At 42.2% G+C, this 19,892-nt stretch overlaps 1 protein-coding gene across 2 annotated transcripts in view; it reads right to left on the reverse strand.

Annotated features, from left to right (window-relative positions):
* Positions 1-19,892, reverse strand: part of IGF2BP3 (insulin like growth factor 2 mRNA binding protein 3) — a 154,347-nt gene that overhangs the window by 84,471 nt on the left and 49,984 nt on the right. For both annotated transcript variants that reach the window (XM_021935955.2, XM_031665320.1), the window contains one exon: positions 18,239-18,287. In XM_021935955.2, the coding sequence (XP_021791647.1) occupies positions 18,239-18,287 (49 nt within the window). The remainder of the gene's footprint in view (positions 1-18,238; positions 18,288-19,892) is intronic.

The raw sequence follows: 19,892 nt of genomic DNA on the forward strand, positions 1-19,892 counted from the left end.
AGAAATGGTCTCCATTTAAAAATTGTAACTTTTCTGCTGCTACAGAGTAACCAAAAGTAAGGACACCAATCATATTTAAGATTCAGTCACTGTGGCCAAGTAGTAGGACCCCTTCCCAGCAGTACTTGCCTTCACACAGACCCACCAGAGAAACAGTTGCAGGGCCCCTGCTGAGGGGGGTTCACCATCAGCATCACCAGCATGAACTGCCAGGAGTCTGATTATCCAGGACCCTTCCTGCCTTGTTATAGGAATTGTCTTCCATCATTCAAACTCACAGTACAAAAAATACAGCAGGAAGTCTTATGAAATTAAGGTTTGAAAAGTCACTGCTATGCCGGGCGCGGTGGCTCACGCCTGTAATTTCAGCACTTTGGGAGGCCAAGGCAGGTGGATCACCTGAGGTCAGGAGTTCAAGACCAGCCTGGCCAGCATGGTGAAACTCTGTCTCTACTGAAACTACAAAAATTAGCTGGGTGTGGTGGCAGGCACCTGTAATCCCAGCTACTTGAGAGGCTGAGGCAGGAGAATCACTTGAACCCGGGAGGTAAAGGTTGCAGTGAGCAAGACTGCACCACTGCACTCCAGTCTGGGTGATAGAACAAGGCTCATCTTCAAAAATGTCACTGCTTCCCTAGCGGTTAGTATGAAGCAAAATGCAGTTTAGGCTGGGCACGGCGGCTGAAGCCTGTAAAGCCTGTAATCCCAGCAATTTGGTTGGCCGAGACGGGAGGATCACCTGAGGTCTTGAGGTCAGCAATTCAAGACCAGCCTGGCCAACATGGCAAAACCCCATCTCTACTAAAATTACGAAAATTATCCAGGCATGGGGGTGTGTGCCTGAAGTCCCAGCTACTCAGGAGGCTGATGCAGGAGAATCGCTTGAACCCAGGAGGCAGAGGCTGCAACGAGCTGAGATTGCGCCACTGCGCTCCAGCCTGGGCGAAACAACAAGACTGTCTCAAAAAAAAAAAAAAAAAAAAAAAAAAAGGAAAAAAGAAAAATGCAGTCTAAGTCCAAAACCACCTGCTTAATACATAGCTCAGAGATATTTTTAGACTTTTAGAGTTAAGTTGTATTAGAAATCAGATCATCTAAGATGGATTTACCTATATGTGATTAGCAAAAGTAACATATACTTTGCAGAACTTTTGCACATTTGTACTGCATGACTTTCTATCCATAAGTATATAAAGCTAAGAAGAAATAAACAACTTGAGTTACGCCTGTTAAACTACTTTGCAAATTTCTATCATAGATAAAAAGGGACTGCTGATGGCAAAGGCAGTTAAGTTCATTTCCATCATTAAATGATAATTTTTATAGAAAGTGATACTTGTGCAAAACAAAGGAGGTGATGGGAGTAAAACATTTGAGCATTTGGTCAAGAAGAGGGAACTTACACCTTCCATGGGAAAGTATTTTAGGAACATACCATCATTTTGGGTGACTGAGGGGAGAGAAAGCAGAGTGAGATTAAGATAGAGACCACATCATGACAAGACAAACTTACAAGTGGAGATTAAGCATTTACAAATTTTTATAGCAGACTGACAATTTTATGTCTGTTGAATCTGATAATAAAAATCAGCTTGTCTGTTGGCTGACATTAAAATTTCATTGTAATAATTTATTTTCATTGTATTTTACAAAGAAGTGATCAATTAGAAATTTAAAAATAACTGGTCGTTCAACACAGCTGAGGAACGAATGATTTAGAAAAGTAATTCTTAATGGAGAAACCTTCACCCCTTAAGGAAGTGGTTTTAGAAATCTATGGATCTTTTGGGGTTAGGAAAAGGGCCCTTTACTAATATTTGAGAGGCACAGACCAGGTATGTCACACATCCTGAAGTGTGCAGTACAGCTTCACACAATAAAGAGAGGTGGCCTCATGTCCTGCACAGCCTTTGAAGGTCCTTGATATTCAGATACAGAGGAAACCCATTTATCTGTCCCTATAACCTGACAAAATATTTACTGCTCAGTTTTCATATATACTGTATCTTCCAAAACTGTATCATGTAAATCAAGATACTATTATATTTTGGTCTGCTTATCACTGTAGAAAACCACTAAACTGAGAGCACACAACTTTGTATTGCCTGCATATTATTCCTATCTCAACACCAGTATTGGTCCACTGAGGATTATTCTACATATGGTACAAGCACTTGGCCATTTCATTATACCTAAACTCTGATCATGCCTAAGTATTTACGTACTAAACTTTTTTTGTATAAATAATTTTTATGTCACCTTTCTGGTACTACTAGGACATTATATTGACTTTTAAATTATATACATATATAAGTGGGTTATATTTTCTGTGAATTTCACTTAGGATTGTAATTGGGACATTACATAGGAGGAAATTATAGATCTCAATAAAAACACTGATGAAATCGGTGCTAAGTCATAAATGTGTAGGTGAACTTGCAGAAGATATTAGAAGTCATCCTTATTTCCACGTTTGAGATGACAGAAGTATATACAGTTTAGATACAGTAGCAGGTGAAAAAGGAGGTTCTGCCTAGTTTAAATCCCAATTTAGCCAATGGTAGCTGCAAGACCTTGGCAAGTTTTTCCATTTCCCAATTACTTTTTTTTGTTTGTTTTTAAAAATAAGAATAGCCCTATTCCCTTCCTATATCTAGGGTTGGTTCTAAGAACATAACAAGAATGAGAATCCATCTAGAGAGGTACTTGGCCAGGCACGGTGGCTTACAATTAAAATCCCAACACTTTGGGAGGTCAAAGCAGGAGGATCACTTAAGTCCAGGAGTTTGAGACCAGCCTGGGCAAGACCCTGTTTGTTTAAAAAAAAAAAAAAAAAAAATTAAATTAATGGAGCATGGTGACGTATGTGCCTGTTGTCCTAGCAACTCGAGAGGCTGAAGCAGTAGGATTGCTTGAGCTCAGGAGGAGTTTAAGGCTGCAGTGAGTAGTGATTGTGCCACCTCACTCCAGCCTGGGTGACAGAGTCTCGAAAAAATCAAATGTAAAAAAAAAGGTTCGCATATTGCTCTGCTCATAATCAGCACAACCCACATGTGTGATATTAAGTTAATCTAAAATGCAAAGGCAGAGTACTAAAGAGACGGAAATGAGCTAAGAATATGAGAGTAGTCATAAAAATGAGTGAAAGATAGACAAATCAAATATAGGCCTTCTTTTAAAAAGAAATCTGAAATATCAGTCATTATCATTAGCCAGAGTAAGCTAATCAAACAATTTCAATCTTTGTATATATACCTGGACACATGTGAGAGTCTAGGGGTAGTGGATACAAAACAAGAAAAAAAATCTAGCAAGATGAACACAGAAATCTCTATTTGGGTTGATAGTCAAGCTCTGAAAAGCATCATACACCCTCAATTCAACCAACACTTAACTTACTGAGCACCACCTTTGTCTACCAGATTGGAATAGAAAACTAAGGAAAGGGATCTGTGAATATATACAATACACATCTAGGAAAGATTGCAGTAAATTATAGCCTTTCTCATCCCCACATGGAAAGTAATACTGAATAGTAATTACTGAATAGTAATATTGTGTTTTGAATAAGACAAAGTAGGCCATTCAGGAAATCAAAATACGGCAGGTAGGCGGGGGGCCTTAGTACTGAGGCAATCCTTGCTTTTCAGGTTGCTAATAATAAAATTAGGAACAGCATCAATAGTGCCCTGTCATTCCCAATTGGTTTACTGTTCTAAAACCCTACCAGGAGACTTTGCCCTCCCCAGTCTTAACCTTGTATATTTTGTTCATTAAAACTGGAGGTAGAAAGACAGGAAAAGAACAAGTGAAGGTTTTTATATACTTAAATTTAAAATGATGAGCACTGTATACACATCTCTAGTGCTGAGTCACATGGAAAAAACTGAATACGCATTTCTTTTAAGATGGTAAAGTCCTGTTTCAGTCTTAATTCAACCAAAGGTTATCTACAAGAATAAATTTAAAAGCAAATTACTTATGAGCAGTTACTCCGTTCTTGAGAAATAAAAGATTCCAATTCACCTCTTTCTAAATTTAAAAGGCACCAAAAACCAATATTCAAAGAAACAACTTAAACTTTAGCTCCAGGTTCTAGATCCAGACAAACTTCAACAGGCACAACCCACCTTGTTTCTCCCACTGAAAGCAGTTATAAAATCTGGACCGAAAGTATCAAACAATAATTTGAAGACTCAAAGTAAAGATAGCAAACAGATTGGGAACTCCATAGTACTATAGAAGCTGAAGTGATTTGCTTCTTTTTTTTCCCTCTGCTATGCCCCAGCCTAGATTCAGCAGCAAAAAACCTGCAAGTTAGTGCACACAGACAGATCTCAGGAGAAGCCTTGTAGTTTGGGCTGGAGAAGCAAGAAAGGGGAACGGGGCGCACAGCAGGAGGTGAGAGGAGGTGAGCAGGCCTAACTGCCTGAACCCCGCCTCCTGTCAGATCAGCGGCGGCAGCATTAGATTCTCATAGGCATGCATACCCTATTGTGAACTGCGCACGCAATGGATCCAGGTTGCATACTCCTTAAGAGATTCTAACCAATGCCTGATGATCTGAGGTAGAGCAGTTTCTATCCTGAAACCACTCCCCTTCCCCCACCATGGAAAAATTGTCTTCTACCAAATCAGTTCCTGGTGCCAAAAAGGTTGGGGACCACTGATCTAAAACACCAACAGAGCTAAGAAGCTATAGTTCCAAAGGGATGGGTTGAACCTGTTTGCTTCTTTTCCTTCTGTTTGCCTCTCGTTAGCCCTGGACACGTATACAGTTACAGGAAGTGCACAGCCACGCAACGTATCTAAGGCCCTTGCTTTTCTGATTAGAGAATCAAAAAGGGAAGCCTCAGGGAAACAAAATACTAATCAAATTGTGTCCAGAATTGGTTCCTTCCAGTGGGTTCTTGGTCTTGCTAACTTCAAGAATGAAGACGCGGACCCTTGTGGTGAGTGTTACAGTTCTTAAAGATAGTGTGTCTGCAGTTTGTTCCTTCAGATGTTCAGATGTGTCCAGAGTTTCTTCCTTCCGGTGGGTTCGTGGTCTTGCTGACTTCAGGAGTGAAGCCGCAGACCTTTGCAGTGAGTGTTACAGCTCTTAAAGGTGGCGCATCAGGATTTGTTTGTTCCCCCGGTGGGTTCCTGGTCTCTCTGAATTCAGGAGTGAAGCTGCAGACCTTCGCAGTGAGTGTTATGGCTCTTAAAGGTAGGGCGGACCCAAAGACTGCAGCAGCAAGACTTATTGCGAACAGCCAAAGAACAAAACTTCCACAACTTGGAAACGGGACCCAAGCTGGTTGCCGCTGTTGGCCCAAGTGGCCAGCTTTTATTCCCTTATTTGGCCCCACCCACATCCTGCTGATTGGTCCATTTTACAGAGCGCTGATTGGTGCGTTTTTACAGAGTGCTGATTGGTGCATTTACAAACCTTTAGATAGACAGAGTGCTGATTGGTGTGTTTACAACCCTTTAGCTAGACAGAAAAGTTTTCCAAGTCACCTCCTGACCCAGAAGCCCAGCTGGCTTCACCTCTCAAAACCATGGAGACAGAGGAGCTCATTCAGCTTCAACATCACCATGTTATCAGAAATCAATCAAACGGATAAACCTCTGCAAGCCTGATGAAGATTGTGAGAGAACACAAAAATTACTAGTATCAGAATTAAAAAGTGGAGATATCACTAGCGACCCTACAGACATTAAAGGATAAGGGAATACTACAAAGCTTTACATAACTTGTCCATGATGATGTAAAGTTATTTTAAAAAAAGGAAAAGAAAAAAAATAAACAACTTGGATAAAATTAACCAATTCTTTGAACACTACAAATGACCCAAGATGAAATAACCTGAAGAACACTATAATTACTGAAGATACTGAATTTGAGCATAAAAAAAGGGGCGGGGGGAACTGGTGGCTCACGACTGTAATCCCAGCACTTTGGGAGGCTGAGGCAAATGGATCACCTAAGGTCAGGAGTTCAAGACCAGCCTGACCAACATGGAGAAACCTGTCTCTACTAAAAATGCAACAATTAGCTGGGCATGGTGGCACATGTCTGTAATCCCAGCTACTTGGGAGGCCAAGGCAGGAGAATCACTTGAACCCGGGAGGCGGAGGTTGTGGTGAGCCGAGATTGGGCCATTCACTCCAGCCTGGGCAACAAGAGCAAAACACCATCTCAAAAAACAACAACAACAACAAAACACCTCTGAGAGAAATTGTTCAAGTGGTTTCACAGGTGAATTGTATCAAACAATTAAAGAACACCAATTCAGCACAATCACTTCCAAAAAACATAAGCATGATTTCCCAACACATTTTAAGGCTGCTACCCAGATAACAAAATCAATGACAATCCAAAAACAAAACAAAACGAAACAAAAACACTACAGACCAATATCCCTCATGAGCAGAGACACAGTAAGTCCTCAACAAAAAAGTTAGCAAATTAAACCAAGCAATATCTTTTTTTTTTTTTTTTTTTTTTGAGACGGAGTCTTGCTCTGTCGCCCAGGCTGGAGTGCAGTGGCCGGATCTCAGCTCACTGCAAGCTCCGCCTCCCGGGTTTACGCCATTCTCCTGCCTCAGCCTCCCGAGTAGCTGGGACTACAGGCGCCCGCCACGTCGCCCGGCTAGTTTTTTGTATTTTTTAGTAGAGACGGGGTTTCACCATGTTAGCCAGGATGGTCTCGATCTCCCGACCTCGTGATCCGCCCGTCTCGGCCTCCCAAAGTGCTGGGATTACAGGCTTGAGCCACCGCGCCCGGCCAGCAATATCTTAAAAGAATAAAATACCACAATAAAGTGGAGTTTATCATAGGAATGCAGGGTCGGTTCAACATTTGTAGGGGTAAAAAGTCAATGTAATTCATTTACAGCCCAGAAACTACATGATAATGTCAATTTATGCAAAAAAAGCATTTGAAACAATCCAACATTCACTCATCATATAGATTGTCAACAAACTAGAAACAGAAGGCAATGTCTTCAACCCGATAAAGAGTATCTACAAAAAACCCATAGCTAACATTTTACGTAATGATGAAAGACAGTGTTTTCTCACAAAAATTGAGGACGGGTAAGGATGTTGACTCTCATTAGAGGTCCTAGACAGTACATTACAGCAATAAAAGAAAAGGCACACAGACTATAAAGGAAGAAATAAAACTATGCCCATTTGAATACGTAATTGTCTAAGTAGAAAATCCTAAGCAGCCGGGCGCGGTGGCTCACGCCTGTAATCCCAGCACTTTGGGAGGCCGAGGCGGGTGGATCACAAGGTCAGGAGATCGAGACCATGGTGAAACCCCGTCTCTACTAAAAATAGAAAAAATTAGCTGGGCGCAGCGGCGGGCGCCTGTAGTCCCAGCTACTCGGGAGGCTGAGGCAGGAGAATGGCGTGAACCTGGGAGGCGGAGCTTGCAGTGAGCCAAGATTGCACCACTGCACTCCAGCCTGGGCAACAGAGCAAGACTCCGTCTCAAAAAAAAAAAAAAAGAAAATCCTAAGCAATCTATTAAAAAATAAAAAACAAACTTTCAGAACTAGTAAGTTTAGCAATGCCAAAGGATATAAGGTCAACACACAAAAATTTAAAATTTTTCTACATACTAAAAACAAGTAGAAGTCAAAACTTAAAAAATAATATTCACCTACTGTTTAGGGAAAAAAAAACAAAATAACAAGTGTTGGAGTGGATGTGGAGAAATTAGGACACACTTGGACATTGTTGGTAGAAATGTAAAACGGTACAGCTGCTATGGAAAACAGTATGGCAATTCCTGAAATAATTAAAAATATAATTGCTGTAACATCTTTTTCACTGGTTTATTCAAGGACAGGAAAAGAAGAATTGCTATAACATCCAGCAATCCTACTTCTAGGAACATACCCAAAAGAACTGAAAGCAGAATCTCAAAGAGATATTTGTTCACCTACATTCACAGAGGCATTGAACACAATAGCCAAAAGGTGGAAGCAACCCATACACCCATGGACAGAAGAATAAACAAAATGTAAAATTCGCATATAAAGGAATACTACTTAGCTTTCAAAAGAAAATTCTGACACGTACTACAACAGCGGTCCCCAACTATTTTCACACCAGGGACTGGTTTCATGGAAGACAATTTTTCCAGGGACAGAGAGTGGGGTTAGGGGGATGGTTTCAGGATGGAACTTTTCCACCTCAGATCATCAGGCATTCAATTCTCCTAAGGAGTGAGCAACCTAGATCCCTCAACATGTGCAGTTCACAATAGGGTATGCATTCCTATGAGAATCTAATGCCACCACTGATCTGTCAGGAGGCAAAGCTTAGGCAGTAATGCTCGCTCACTTACCACTCACTTCCTGTGGTACAGCCCAGTTTCTAACAGGCCACAGACGGTATACCAGTCTGAGGCCTGGGGGTTAGGGACCCCTGTGCTACAACATGGGTGAATAGTATACTAAGTGAAATAAGCCAGTCATAAGAAGACAACTTAGTAAAGTTGATAATTATTCCAAAAGGGTTTTTTTTTAACTTATTACAATCCCAATAAAAATCCCAACTGAATTTTTGTGTATAGACTTACTGGTTCTAAAATACATATGGAAAAGCAAAGTAATGACAACAGCCACGATTCTGAAAAATAATAAAGTTGAAGGAGTAATATTATTTCATTTTAAGACTGACAATATAAAGCCACAGTAACCAAGAAAGTGTAGTAGCAAAGGGACAGACATATAAATTAATGGGAGAAAAGAGTCCAGAAACAGACCCACCCAAATATGGTCAATTGATTTGTAACAAAAGTGTGAGGGCAATTCAATGGAAAATGAACAATATTTTCAATTTATGGTATTAGAATGAAACATTTACATGCAAAAAATAAAACCACGGCCTGTGAATCATACATTACATAAAAATTAACTCAAAATGCACCATAGGTTTAAGACAACAGGAGAAAACCTTCATAACTTTGATTTAGGCAAAATGTTTTTAGACAGGACACCAAAAATACTATTCATAAAATGAGACTGGCAGAAATGAATACACTGAACTTCATTAAAATTTAAAACTTTTGGTCAAGTGCAGTGGCTCAAGCCTCTAATCCCAGCACTTTGGGAGGCCAAAATGGACTGATCACCTGAGGTCAGGAGTTTGAGACCAGCCTGGCCAACATGGTGAAACCCCGTCTTTACTAAAAATACAAAAATTAGCCAGGCATAGTGGTGGGCGCCTGTAATCCCAGCTACTCAGGAGGCTGAGACACGAGAATCGCTTGAACCCGGGAGGCGAAGGTTGCAGTGAGCCGAGATCGCACCATTGCACTCCAGTCTGGCTGACAGAGCAACACTCCATCTCAAAAATTAAAAAAAAAATAAAGATACGAAAGAAAAAAAAAAAAAAGGCCGGGCACAGTGGCTCACGCCTGTAATCCCAGTACTTTGGGAGGCCGAGGCGGGAGGATCACAAGGTCAGGAGATTGAGACCATCCTGGCGAACATGGTGAAACCCCGTTCCTACTAAAAATACAAAAAAAAAATTAGCAGGGTGTGGTGGTGGGCGCCTGTAGTCCCAGCTACTCGAAAGGCTGAGGCAGGAGAATGGCGTGAACCCGGGAGGCGGAGCTTGTAGTGAGCCCAGATTGCACCACTGCACTCCAGCCTGGAAGACAGAGCCAGACTTTGTCTCAAAAATAAAATAAAATAAAATAAGAGAAAAAAAAAGAAAAAAAAATAGCCAGGTGTGGTGGTGCACACCTGTAGTCCCAGCTACTCGGGAGACTGAGATGGGAAAATCACCTGAGCCTGGGAAGTCGAGGCTGCAGTGAGCTGTGATTGCGCCACTGCACTCCAGCCTGGGCGGTAAGTCAAGATTCTGTCTCAATCAACTGATAAAGGGCATGACGACCTTTAAGATGATCATATCCAGAAAAACTATAGAAGCGCAGGACAAAAGTCCAGGCAGCACAGCGCAAAGGACATGGAGTAAACATGGAGGGAGCAGGGTCGGGTGAGAAATGCTTGCCTCATATACCATTCATACATACTGGTTGTAGGGAACTCTGGTATTCCCCCTGCACACCCATCACCAGATTACTTCTAATGATGTGAAGTTTGGCCCATCCCAGAGCAGCCATGCATGAGGAACTCTACTGTCCACAGTTCTTTAAACAGAGAACTTTACTAATAACTTCCCCAAGGAAGTTCATTCATCACTCGTAACCATACTTTACTTCCAGACCTGGGGAGGATTCAGTTTCTACTGGCTTCACTGTCAAGCTTTTCAGAGGCATGTTGAAACCAAATGATACTGGAAGAAACAGAAACAACCCTTTGGGAGGAAGTTTTCTGTTAAAGCAACCTGATCGACACTAGACACTAACACTTTCCAGCTGCATGATCCTGGAGAAGCTACTTCACCTCTCTGTACCACCACTGCCTTACCTGTACAGTGGGGACATGGGACTGCTGTGAAGATTAAAACATGTTAATTCAGTGCCCAGCACGTAAGTGCCTAGTGTCAGCCACTTACTGGCCAAGTGCTCAAAGTCAGGCCACTGAGAAGAAGAAAGGCATCTACCGAGAACACGCAGTTTATCTGCTATTTATTTAGAACTCCAAGCTGTCTGCTATAAAAGCAACCTTTAAATTGGTTATTTCTAATATTTAACATTTCTGACTCCCATTGCTTCTTCTTGCTCGCTCATGGAAAATCTCAACATCACTGTTTCTACAGATGTTTTCCTCTGTTGAGTTAAAGCACCTCACGGTGTTAGCTTTACATCCAATTACACTTAAAATGCTTCTCAGCCAGGCATAGTGACTCACACCTGTAATCCCAGCACTTTGGGAGGCCGAAGTGGGGGGATCACCTGAGGTCAGGAGTTCAAGACCAGCCTGGTCAACATGGTGAAACCCTATCTCTACTAAAAATGCAAAAATTATCCGGGCATGGTGGCACACGCCTGTAATCCCAGCTACTCAGGAGGCTGAGGCAGGAGAATGGTTTGAATCCAGGAGGTGGAGACTGTAGTGAGCCGAGATCACGCCCATTGCACTCCAGCCTGGGCAACAAATGTGAAATGCTGTCTCAAAAAATAAATAAAATGCTGCTCATTTCTATTTGACATTCATTCCTGTATCCATATGGACCAAGTAGCACCTAACACAGCACCAAAAACAATCAGCAGTTGGACAGAAGATGAATGACAGCTCCTGCCTTTAAAGATGCCAACATCCAGCAGGGATGTCACCTAACTCACTCCGTGGCCCCTGCCCACTCTATTCCCCAGGAAGTCATCCACCTCCCCACAAACCTCAAGACAGCTTTCCACTTCTCAGCACACCTTCATCCAAGGCTTACAGTGGGTTCTCTCTGAGCCATTTTATGTTAACTATAGTATTCTTTTGTTTTTCCTCCAGACTAGATAACATGGCATCACTACTTTCCCACTTATTTCTTTTTTCTTTTTTTTTTTTTTTAAGCAGAGTCTCGCCTGTTTCCCAGAAGTACAGTGGCACAGTCTCAGCTCACTGCAACCTATGCATCCTAGGCTCAAGCAATTTTTGTGCCTCGGCCTCCTGAGTAGCTAAGATTACAGGCATGTGCTACCATGCCTGGCTAATTTTTGTATTTATAGCAGAGATAGGGTTTTGCCATGTTGGCCAGGCTGGTCTCAAACTCCTGGCCTCAAGTGATTTTCCTGCCTCAGTCTCCGAAAGTGCTGGGATTGCAGGCCTGAGCCACCACACCAGGCCTACTTGTTTCTTCTAAATAAGGAATACTTGGTTTCCCTTCTTTGACCAGAGACTCACTTAATATTCATCTTCCCAGATCAATTAAGTCCAGGAAAAAAATCAAATATGCAAGTGTTGAAGTAAAACCAAGAAATGTTCTGAATTTTCTAGCAAGACTGTGATTTTAAAGTATGTATTCCCCATAAGTACCTGTCAGACCACATATTCAAATCTTTGCTCGGAAAACAGTCATTCCAGTCATGAGCGATGTGGGGGCCCCACCAGCATGGAGAACCTGGTAATGCAGGTGACTAACTGTAGCACAGGCTGTTTCCCCACACAGTAAACATGGGGAAATACTGTTTCACCTTCCTCATCAGCCCCCAGAATGACAACCTTGCCTGCCCTTTCCTCTAGGACCACTTCATTTACTTAAGGACTTCCTTTACATAAGGTCTTATATGCTTCACTTCAGGGAAGGTAACCCCAGCTTTGGGCATTTTTTTTTTTAGACAGAGTCTCACTGTTGCCCAGGCTGGAGTGCAGTGGCGCAATTTCCACTCACTGTAAGTTCCACCCTCTGGGTTCACGCCATTCTCCAGCCTCAGCCTCCCCAGTAGCTGGGACTACAGGCGCCCGCCACCACACCCAGCTAATTTTTTTTGTATTTTTAGTAGAGATGGGGTTTCACTGTGTTAGCCAGGATGGTCTCGATCTCCTGACCTCGTGATCTGCCTGCCTTGGCCTCCCAAATGCTGAGATTACAGGCATGAGCCACCATGCCCGGCCTGGGCATTTTTTGGGTACTTATTAGGAGTTTTGATTCTTTTGACTGGACAGAAATAAGAAAATAACATTTGGAGAAACTGAGAAATCATTTCCTTAAGACTGGCCTTTTTTTTGTTTTTTTTTTTTTTTGAGACAGAGTCTCACTCTGTTACCTAGGCTAGAGTGCAGTGATGCGATCTTGGCTCACTGCAACCTCCATCTCCCGGGTTCAAGAGGTTCTCCTGACTCAACCTCTTGAGTAGCTGGAATTACAAGCCTGTGCCACCACACCCAGCTAATTTCTGTATTTTTAGTAAAGATGGGGTTTTCTCCATGTTGGCTAGGCTGGTCTCGATCTCCTGACCTCAAGGGACCCACCTGCCTTGGCCTCCCAAAGTGCTGGGATTACAGGCGTGAGTCACCACAACTGGCCCCATTTATTATGTATTTTTTACATACAAAAAGACATTCCTGCCGGGTGTGGTGGCTCATGCCTGTAATCCCAGCACTTTGGGAGGCTGAGGTGAACAGATCACTTGAGGTCAGGAATTCCAGACCAGCCTGGTCAACATGGTGAAACCCTGTCTCTACTAAAAATATAAAAATCAGCCGTGTGTGGTGGCAGGCACCTGTATTCCCAGCTACTCAGGAGGCTAAGGAAGGAGAATTGCTTGAACCAAGGAGGAGGAGGTTGCAGTGAGCCGAGATCGCATCACTGTACTCCAGCCTCGGTGACAGAGCAAGACTCCGTCTCTAAAACAAAACAACAACAACAAGACATTCCTTAAATTTAGAAAATGGAGCCCACTTGAGAAATTGAGTAGGCAAAAGAAAAAATATCTAAAGGTGTTTAACGTCAAATACTCCACTAGGACTTTCTCGCAAAGTCCTACCCTTTTTCACTCAAGGAAGGGCTCTCAAATCCTCTTCCTAATGTACACCTCCCTTGTGGCATCTGAATGTCCACATCGTTGTCTGCTGGGACTGTTTCTGTGGAGGAGCCCTTCCAGTTCTGGTCACACTGAGTCTACTCTTCAGGTACCTCAGGCAAAACAGTGACGGATGGATGAAAAAACATTTTCTCTTATTTCTCTGCTATATTCCATATATTTGGGAGAAAACAAACCTACCTAATTCTCTAGCAGTGAGTCCTTCAAAAAGTTAGTCTCCCGCCAGGTGCGGTGGCTCACACCTGTAATCCCAGCACTTCGGGAGGCGAAGGCGGGCAGATCACAAGGTCAAGAGATAGAGACCATCCTGGCTAACACTGTCTCTACTAAAAATACAAAAAATTAGCTGGGCATGGTGGCGCGCGCCTGTAGTCCCAGTTCCTCAGGAGGCTGAGGCAGGAGAATTGCTTGAACCCGGGAGGCAGAGGTTGCAGTGAGCCAAGATCGTGCCACTGCACTCCAGCCTGAGTGACAGTGCAAGACTCCGTCTCAAAAAAAAAATAGAGTCTCCCTGTATCTCCATGTGCCATAAACATTTAGCAGAATCCAGCACCCACCCATAAGTGCTTTATCATCATCTAAAACTAAATGGTTAGAAACTGTTTAAACCTGCTTGACACAGCATGTAAGATATGCTGCCCAGAGAACTTGGGGAATCCCCTTCTGATCATTTAGTAGTATATGGTGGTATACAGATAACATAAATAATGAAGATCTAACAGTGACAGAAAGGTAACACTCCAGCTACAGATCTTACAAAACGCCACATGTCACGAGCGTTTCTGCTGTGGTCCCAGATTCTGTCACCTCTTCAGTGACTTCACAGAATCTAGCTTACAAGATGACTCCTAGAATTGGGGGAGGAGGTTGTTTCACTTCAAGGATAGAAGTTTACCTTGATATTAAGCTCTCAGTTCCATCAGACAGGGTATATGAGGCATTAGGGCAAACAAAGAAAAATAAGCTCTTAGTTCCAAATGTACTTCTCAGCTTTGTGATGCTGGGTGTAGGACTCTGGACTCTAATCTCTCCTTTGCCAGCTGTTACCTGCTAGTTTCTGCCAACAGAAGGCACCAGAGAGGTACTAGAAAGCAGGAGTCGGGGTAGAGACGACATGCTCTTGCCCGTCTATCAGTCGGCATCCCCACACCCACAGGTCCCGTCCATCAGTCGACATCAGCAGGCCCTGTCAGTCGGCATCCCCACAACGGCAGGCCCCTGTCCATCAGTCGGCATCACCGCATCCGCAAGTCCCTCTCCATCAGTCAGCATCACCGCATCCCCAGGTCCCGTCCTTCGGTTGGTATTACCGTACCACCAGATCCCGTCCATCAGTCGGCATCACCCCATTCGCAGGTCCCCATCCGTCAGCTGGCTTCACCACATCAGCAGGTCCTGTCCGTCAGTCGGCGTCACCGCACCACCAGGTCCCGTCCGTCAGTCGGCGTCACCGCACCACCAGGTCCCGTCCGTCAGTCGGCGTCACCGCATCACCAGGTCCCCGTCCATCAGTCGACATCACCACATTAGCAAGTCCCGTCCCTCAGTTGGCTTCACCGCATCCGCAGGTCCCTCTCTGGCAGTCGGCATCACCGCATCCGTAGGTCCCTGTCTATCAGCCGGCGTCACTGAATCAGCAGTTGGTTACATCCTCTAGCTCCTCTGGACACTCAGAACAAGATTTATAACTCCTCTCTCTTTCCCCCATCCCAGGCGCCAGCCCCAGTCAAGGAGCTGCCATTGCTCAGAAATCTGAGTCTCAGGTGCTCAGGGCTCTTCCCTCCAAGTCTCTACTAGGATCCAAAACCTCAACTTCCTGTTTGGCCTTCCAGCCCTCAGGCCGTGGCTGCTCCTTACAGTCACTACTCTGGATTCTCCTTTGTTCTTTCGCCTTTCAGCACCTGTATGATTCTCTCTGGTGAAATACTGAGGGTATTATCTGTGCTCCTGCCTGGATCTCACTGAGACAAGCACAAAACCGAAGGCTGAGAGCTGGTGAATTTGTTGTTGTTCTTATTATATCATAGCTAAAACATATTGTGTACTTATATGTACCAAGCACTGTTTTAAAGGCTTTAGCATGCATAATCCTATTTAATGCTCAAAGCAACCCAATGAGGGGGCCACCATCATCACCCTTGTTAGAAACGAGGAAAATGAGGCTCAAAGAATTTTAAAAACCTGTTCAGAGATCCCATAACTAGATCACACAATGAGAAAGCAGTGGAGCTAGGACATAATTCTAAGTCTGACCTCAAGGCTGCCCCATTTCCTGCAAAATAAATAAATAAATAAAATAACAACTATAAGGCTTTTTTAGGTGCTCCATGCTGCTTCACAGGGCTATTTACGTTGCTCACAAAGAACTTACTATAGTGGTTTTTTTGTTATCCTCTTGAGTCTTACTCATAACAGGCCTCTTCCCTTTTTTCATCCCACTGCTCCTCTAGCAAAACAGTATCATTTGTCCTGTGGAATATTCCATATTCAGGACATGGCTAGTTGTTTCTTTGATGCATCATTTAATTTGTCCCTCTATCTTCTGTATTTCTTGTAAACTCAAAGTTAGATTAAGACTGAAGCCAGTTGAACCTATTTAGATAAGACTATTTTCTCTGTGGTGACATGTATATTCTACTGCATCAAAGTAGAAGGCACATAATGTCTGCTCATTCCACTTTCAGTGATTCTAAGATTAATTAGGGACTGAAAGCCTAATCTTCCATTATAAAAGTTGTCCAGAACTGCAAAATTATCACTGTTTATAATAAGGCTTTGGCACAGAACAAGCGGCATATCCAGCATGAATAAATAAAACATATACAGGCTGGGTACAATGGCTCATGCCTGTAACCCCAGCACTTTGGGAGGCTGAGGCAGGTGGATCACCTGAGGTCGGGAGTTTGAGACCTGCCTGACCAACATGGTGAAATCCCATCTCTACTAAAATTACAAAAAATTAGCCAGGCGTGGTTGGTGGATGCCTGTAATCCCAGCTACGCGGGAGGCTGAGCAGGAGAATCCCTTGAACCTGGGAGGCGGAGGTTGCAGTGAGCCTAGATTGTACCATTCTACTCCAGCCTGGGCAACAAGAACAAAACTCCATCTCAAAAACAAACAAACAAACAAACAAACAAACAAACAAACCATACAAAGTGACCCTTCTCGAAAAGGAAATAGTGTTCCCTCAAGTCTTTAAGGAAAAAAAACACCTAACAACAGCAGCTCATCTTATTCCTAACTCTCAATAAAATTGTTTTTTTTGATCAATATGTAAACAATCATTAAATTTTTAAAGGGAGTCAAAGGTGAAGAATTCCAAAGTCTAGCCAAGCATCTTACGATTCAGTGTGTGCTCTTAATTAATTTTATCTTGCGTGCCCATATTTGCTCATTTGAAAACAGAGATAACCCACTAAAACTTGACACTATCCCAAAGGACAGTAAGGAGAGTAAAGTGAAATACAAAAATTAAGAAAAGTTAGATATGGCAAATACCCAGAACGAGGGAAAATGCAATAAACTAAAGGCTAAATTCTCTAAATTTGAAGAGATTATGAATGAATTAAAAGGAAACTCTGCCCATAGCAGATATGCTAGTACTCTAATAATTTACTTAAACTTGGTTTCTACCATTTGGCTATTTCATAGAAAGCTACATTACACTAGATGTAGCTCCTGAACAAAAAAATCATATTGAATTACATTTTAAATCATATTTAATATGGCTCATCTTAAAATAAGGGGATCAAACTAATAATCTTGCTATTACAACACTTGAGGACCTATCCCCCAAGCTACCGAATTCCCTAAACAAATGTTAATCTAAAACAGGAACATATAAAAAAAAAGTTTAATCTTATAACCCACCACTTCCATCTATAAAGTATATTTTTAATGCATTATATAACTTGCAATATATTCAGCATATACCAAAAACCAACCCCTTCCTGCAAAACTTAATCTCAATAATATTGTTTTGAAGATAAATATTCTCAGCACAAATCACTTGTGACTGAGAAACCTTGGAGAATCAGACTTAGATCAACTTCCCTCAACTTCCCACCAAAGTAACCTTTTAACCAAACAGAAGACCAGTGTAAAACACACATAACTAGTTACTCTTGTTTTTTTTATATTAGAAATACATAAAAGCTAAGCAGTTTCTCTGCACCACCCTCTCCAAGGTGAGTTTTAAGAACTTTCAGGTTCCATTGTCTGAAGAATCAAAAGACATTTTATTTTATCCCTTCAACTACAGGTGTCTCAAATTCTCACCATGACATCATTATTATGCTTTGGAAATTGCTGACACAGGCTATTCAATTGTGCTAAATAGTTTGTGTTTGTGCACATTACACAATCAGTGCAGTGCCACCATCTGAGCAAAAGGAAGCAGAATAACATCTTAAAATAAAAGCACAAAGTAGCAGGTATTTGTCGTTTTAAAACTTTGCCAAGATAGGAGCTTCATGTTTAAATACAATTGGCAAATTCATCAGAAAGAACTGAAATCAACAAAATCCTTTTGGGAAGGGACTGAATGAGAAAGATTACCTAGTTACCCAAGAATATATTTCAATTTTTGGTTTCTTATGCCAAAAAGCAGATTTTTAAGATACACTGTGCCCTTATGAAGAAAATCCCACACTAAGACATGGGTCATAAGAGAAGAATTTTATGTTCTAGCACACCCAAGAGTTGAAGAAAGGAGAAAAAGCTTTGAAAAAACTAACAGCAATAGGTTTCCATACTTAGATCTTAATTTTAAATAAAGAAATTCTTACCTCCCACTGTAAGTGAGGCGGGATATTTCGTATCTGAAGTTTCCGAATCCTGCAGAAGAATTAAAATGTTTTTTAAAAGAAAAAAAAAACATAAAAGCAAGACAATAATAGCCAACACGGAAGTTTAGAAATTACTTAAAATATTAACTCTATATTAATTACAAACCAATATCTATTAAGAAAATACAGCCCAAGAAGGAAAAGCAAAGAAGCAAAGTCATAAAATGCAGAGACCATTTGGAGATCCAGTATTTATTGGACTGTTATGACTTATTTTAAAAGTCACTAAAATTGGTAGACAGAATGTTTAAAACACACTTATCTGATGACTACATTCTAAGTTCAAATCCTTTAGCTTCAAATTAGGCATCCCAGGACACAAACAAGGCCTCAGTCCAGGTGATCTTACTCTGACCGTCACAGCTAAGGAGTCCATGGATAAAACTCAGGGAAATAAAAATGAGGTGTGGGTGGGAGGAAATTACACATTTATCTTCACTATCCCCTAACTGAAATTTAACACGTCCTTCAATTATGAATGCTGGCACTAAACCACAGAATTACAGTACTTGTAATTTTGACATCAACATAAATCAGATATTTTCATACCACATTAGACTGTTGAAGATCTTTAAATATCATCTACACTCATTACTGTGAAACTTAGATGTGTTGCTAGAACTTGTTACTTATTATATTAAGCACCTATCACTGAGTTTTAACATTCTGCTAACTACATTTCAAAATAATTGGCTTCCTTTACAATCCTATGTATTTTATGCATTTTAAGACATCCTAAGGCCGGGCACAGTGGCTCATGCCTGTAATCCCAACACTTTGGGTGGCTGAGGCAGATGCATTACTCGAGGTCTGGAGTTTGGGACCAGACTGGTCACGTGGTGAAACCCCGTCTCTACTAAAATTACAAAAAAGTAGCCGGGCATGGTGGCAGGTGCCTGTAGTCCCAGCTACTCCAGAGGCTGAGGCAGGAGAATCTCTTGAACCTGGGGAGCGGAGGTTGTGGTAAGCCGAGATCGCATCACGGCACTGCAGCCTGGGCAACAGAGCGAGACTCTGTCTCAAAAAAATAAAAAATAAGACATCCTGAAACATAAGAAGAGATCCAGAGGTTTCAGACTGCGAAAGTAGTGCACAGTACAGAAAATGTGAAGAATCAGCACCTTAGTTCAAATGCCCCCAAACATGTATATACATACGTATAAGGGAAGGAAGAGGGTGATGCAAATAACACAACTGTATGTTAATTGTATGAGACCATACTATAGAAGTCACATGCCAGTCACCTCCTTTGAAGGAGGAAGAATTTAGTCAACTAGCTATTAAAAACAAAATAAAACAAAAACTAGCAACTGCGCCTGACATCTCAAGTGAAATAAATTACTTAACTTCTACAATCAGAACTATAGGACACGCGGCCGGACGCAGTGGCTCACGCCTGTAATCCCAGCACTTTGGGAGGCCGAGGCGGGCGGATCATGAGGTCAGGAGATCGAGACCATCCTGGCTAACACGGTGAAACCCTGTCTCTACTAAAAATACAAAAAATTAGCCGGGCGTGGTGGCGGGCGCCTGTAGTCCCAGCTACTAGGAGGCTGAGGCAGGAGAATGGCGTGAACCCGGGAGGCGGAGCTTG

This window comes from Papio anubis, chromosome 4 (genome assembly GCF_008728515.1).
Source record: "Papio anubis isolate 15944 chromosome 4, Panubis1.0, whole genome shotgun sequence".
In the NCBI taxonomy this organism is placed as follows: Eukaryota; Metazoa; Chordata; class Mammalia; order Primates; family Cercopithecidae; genus Papio; species Papio anubis.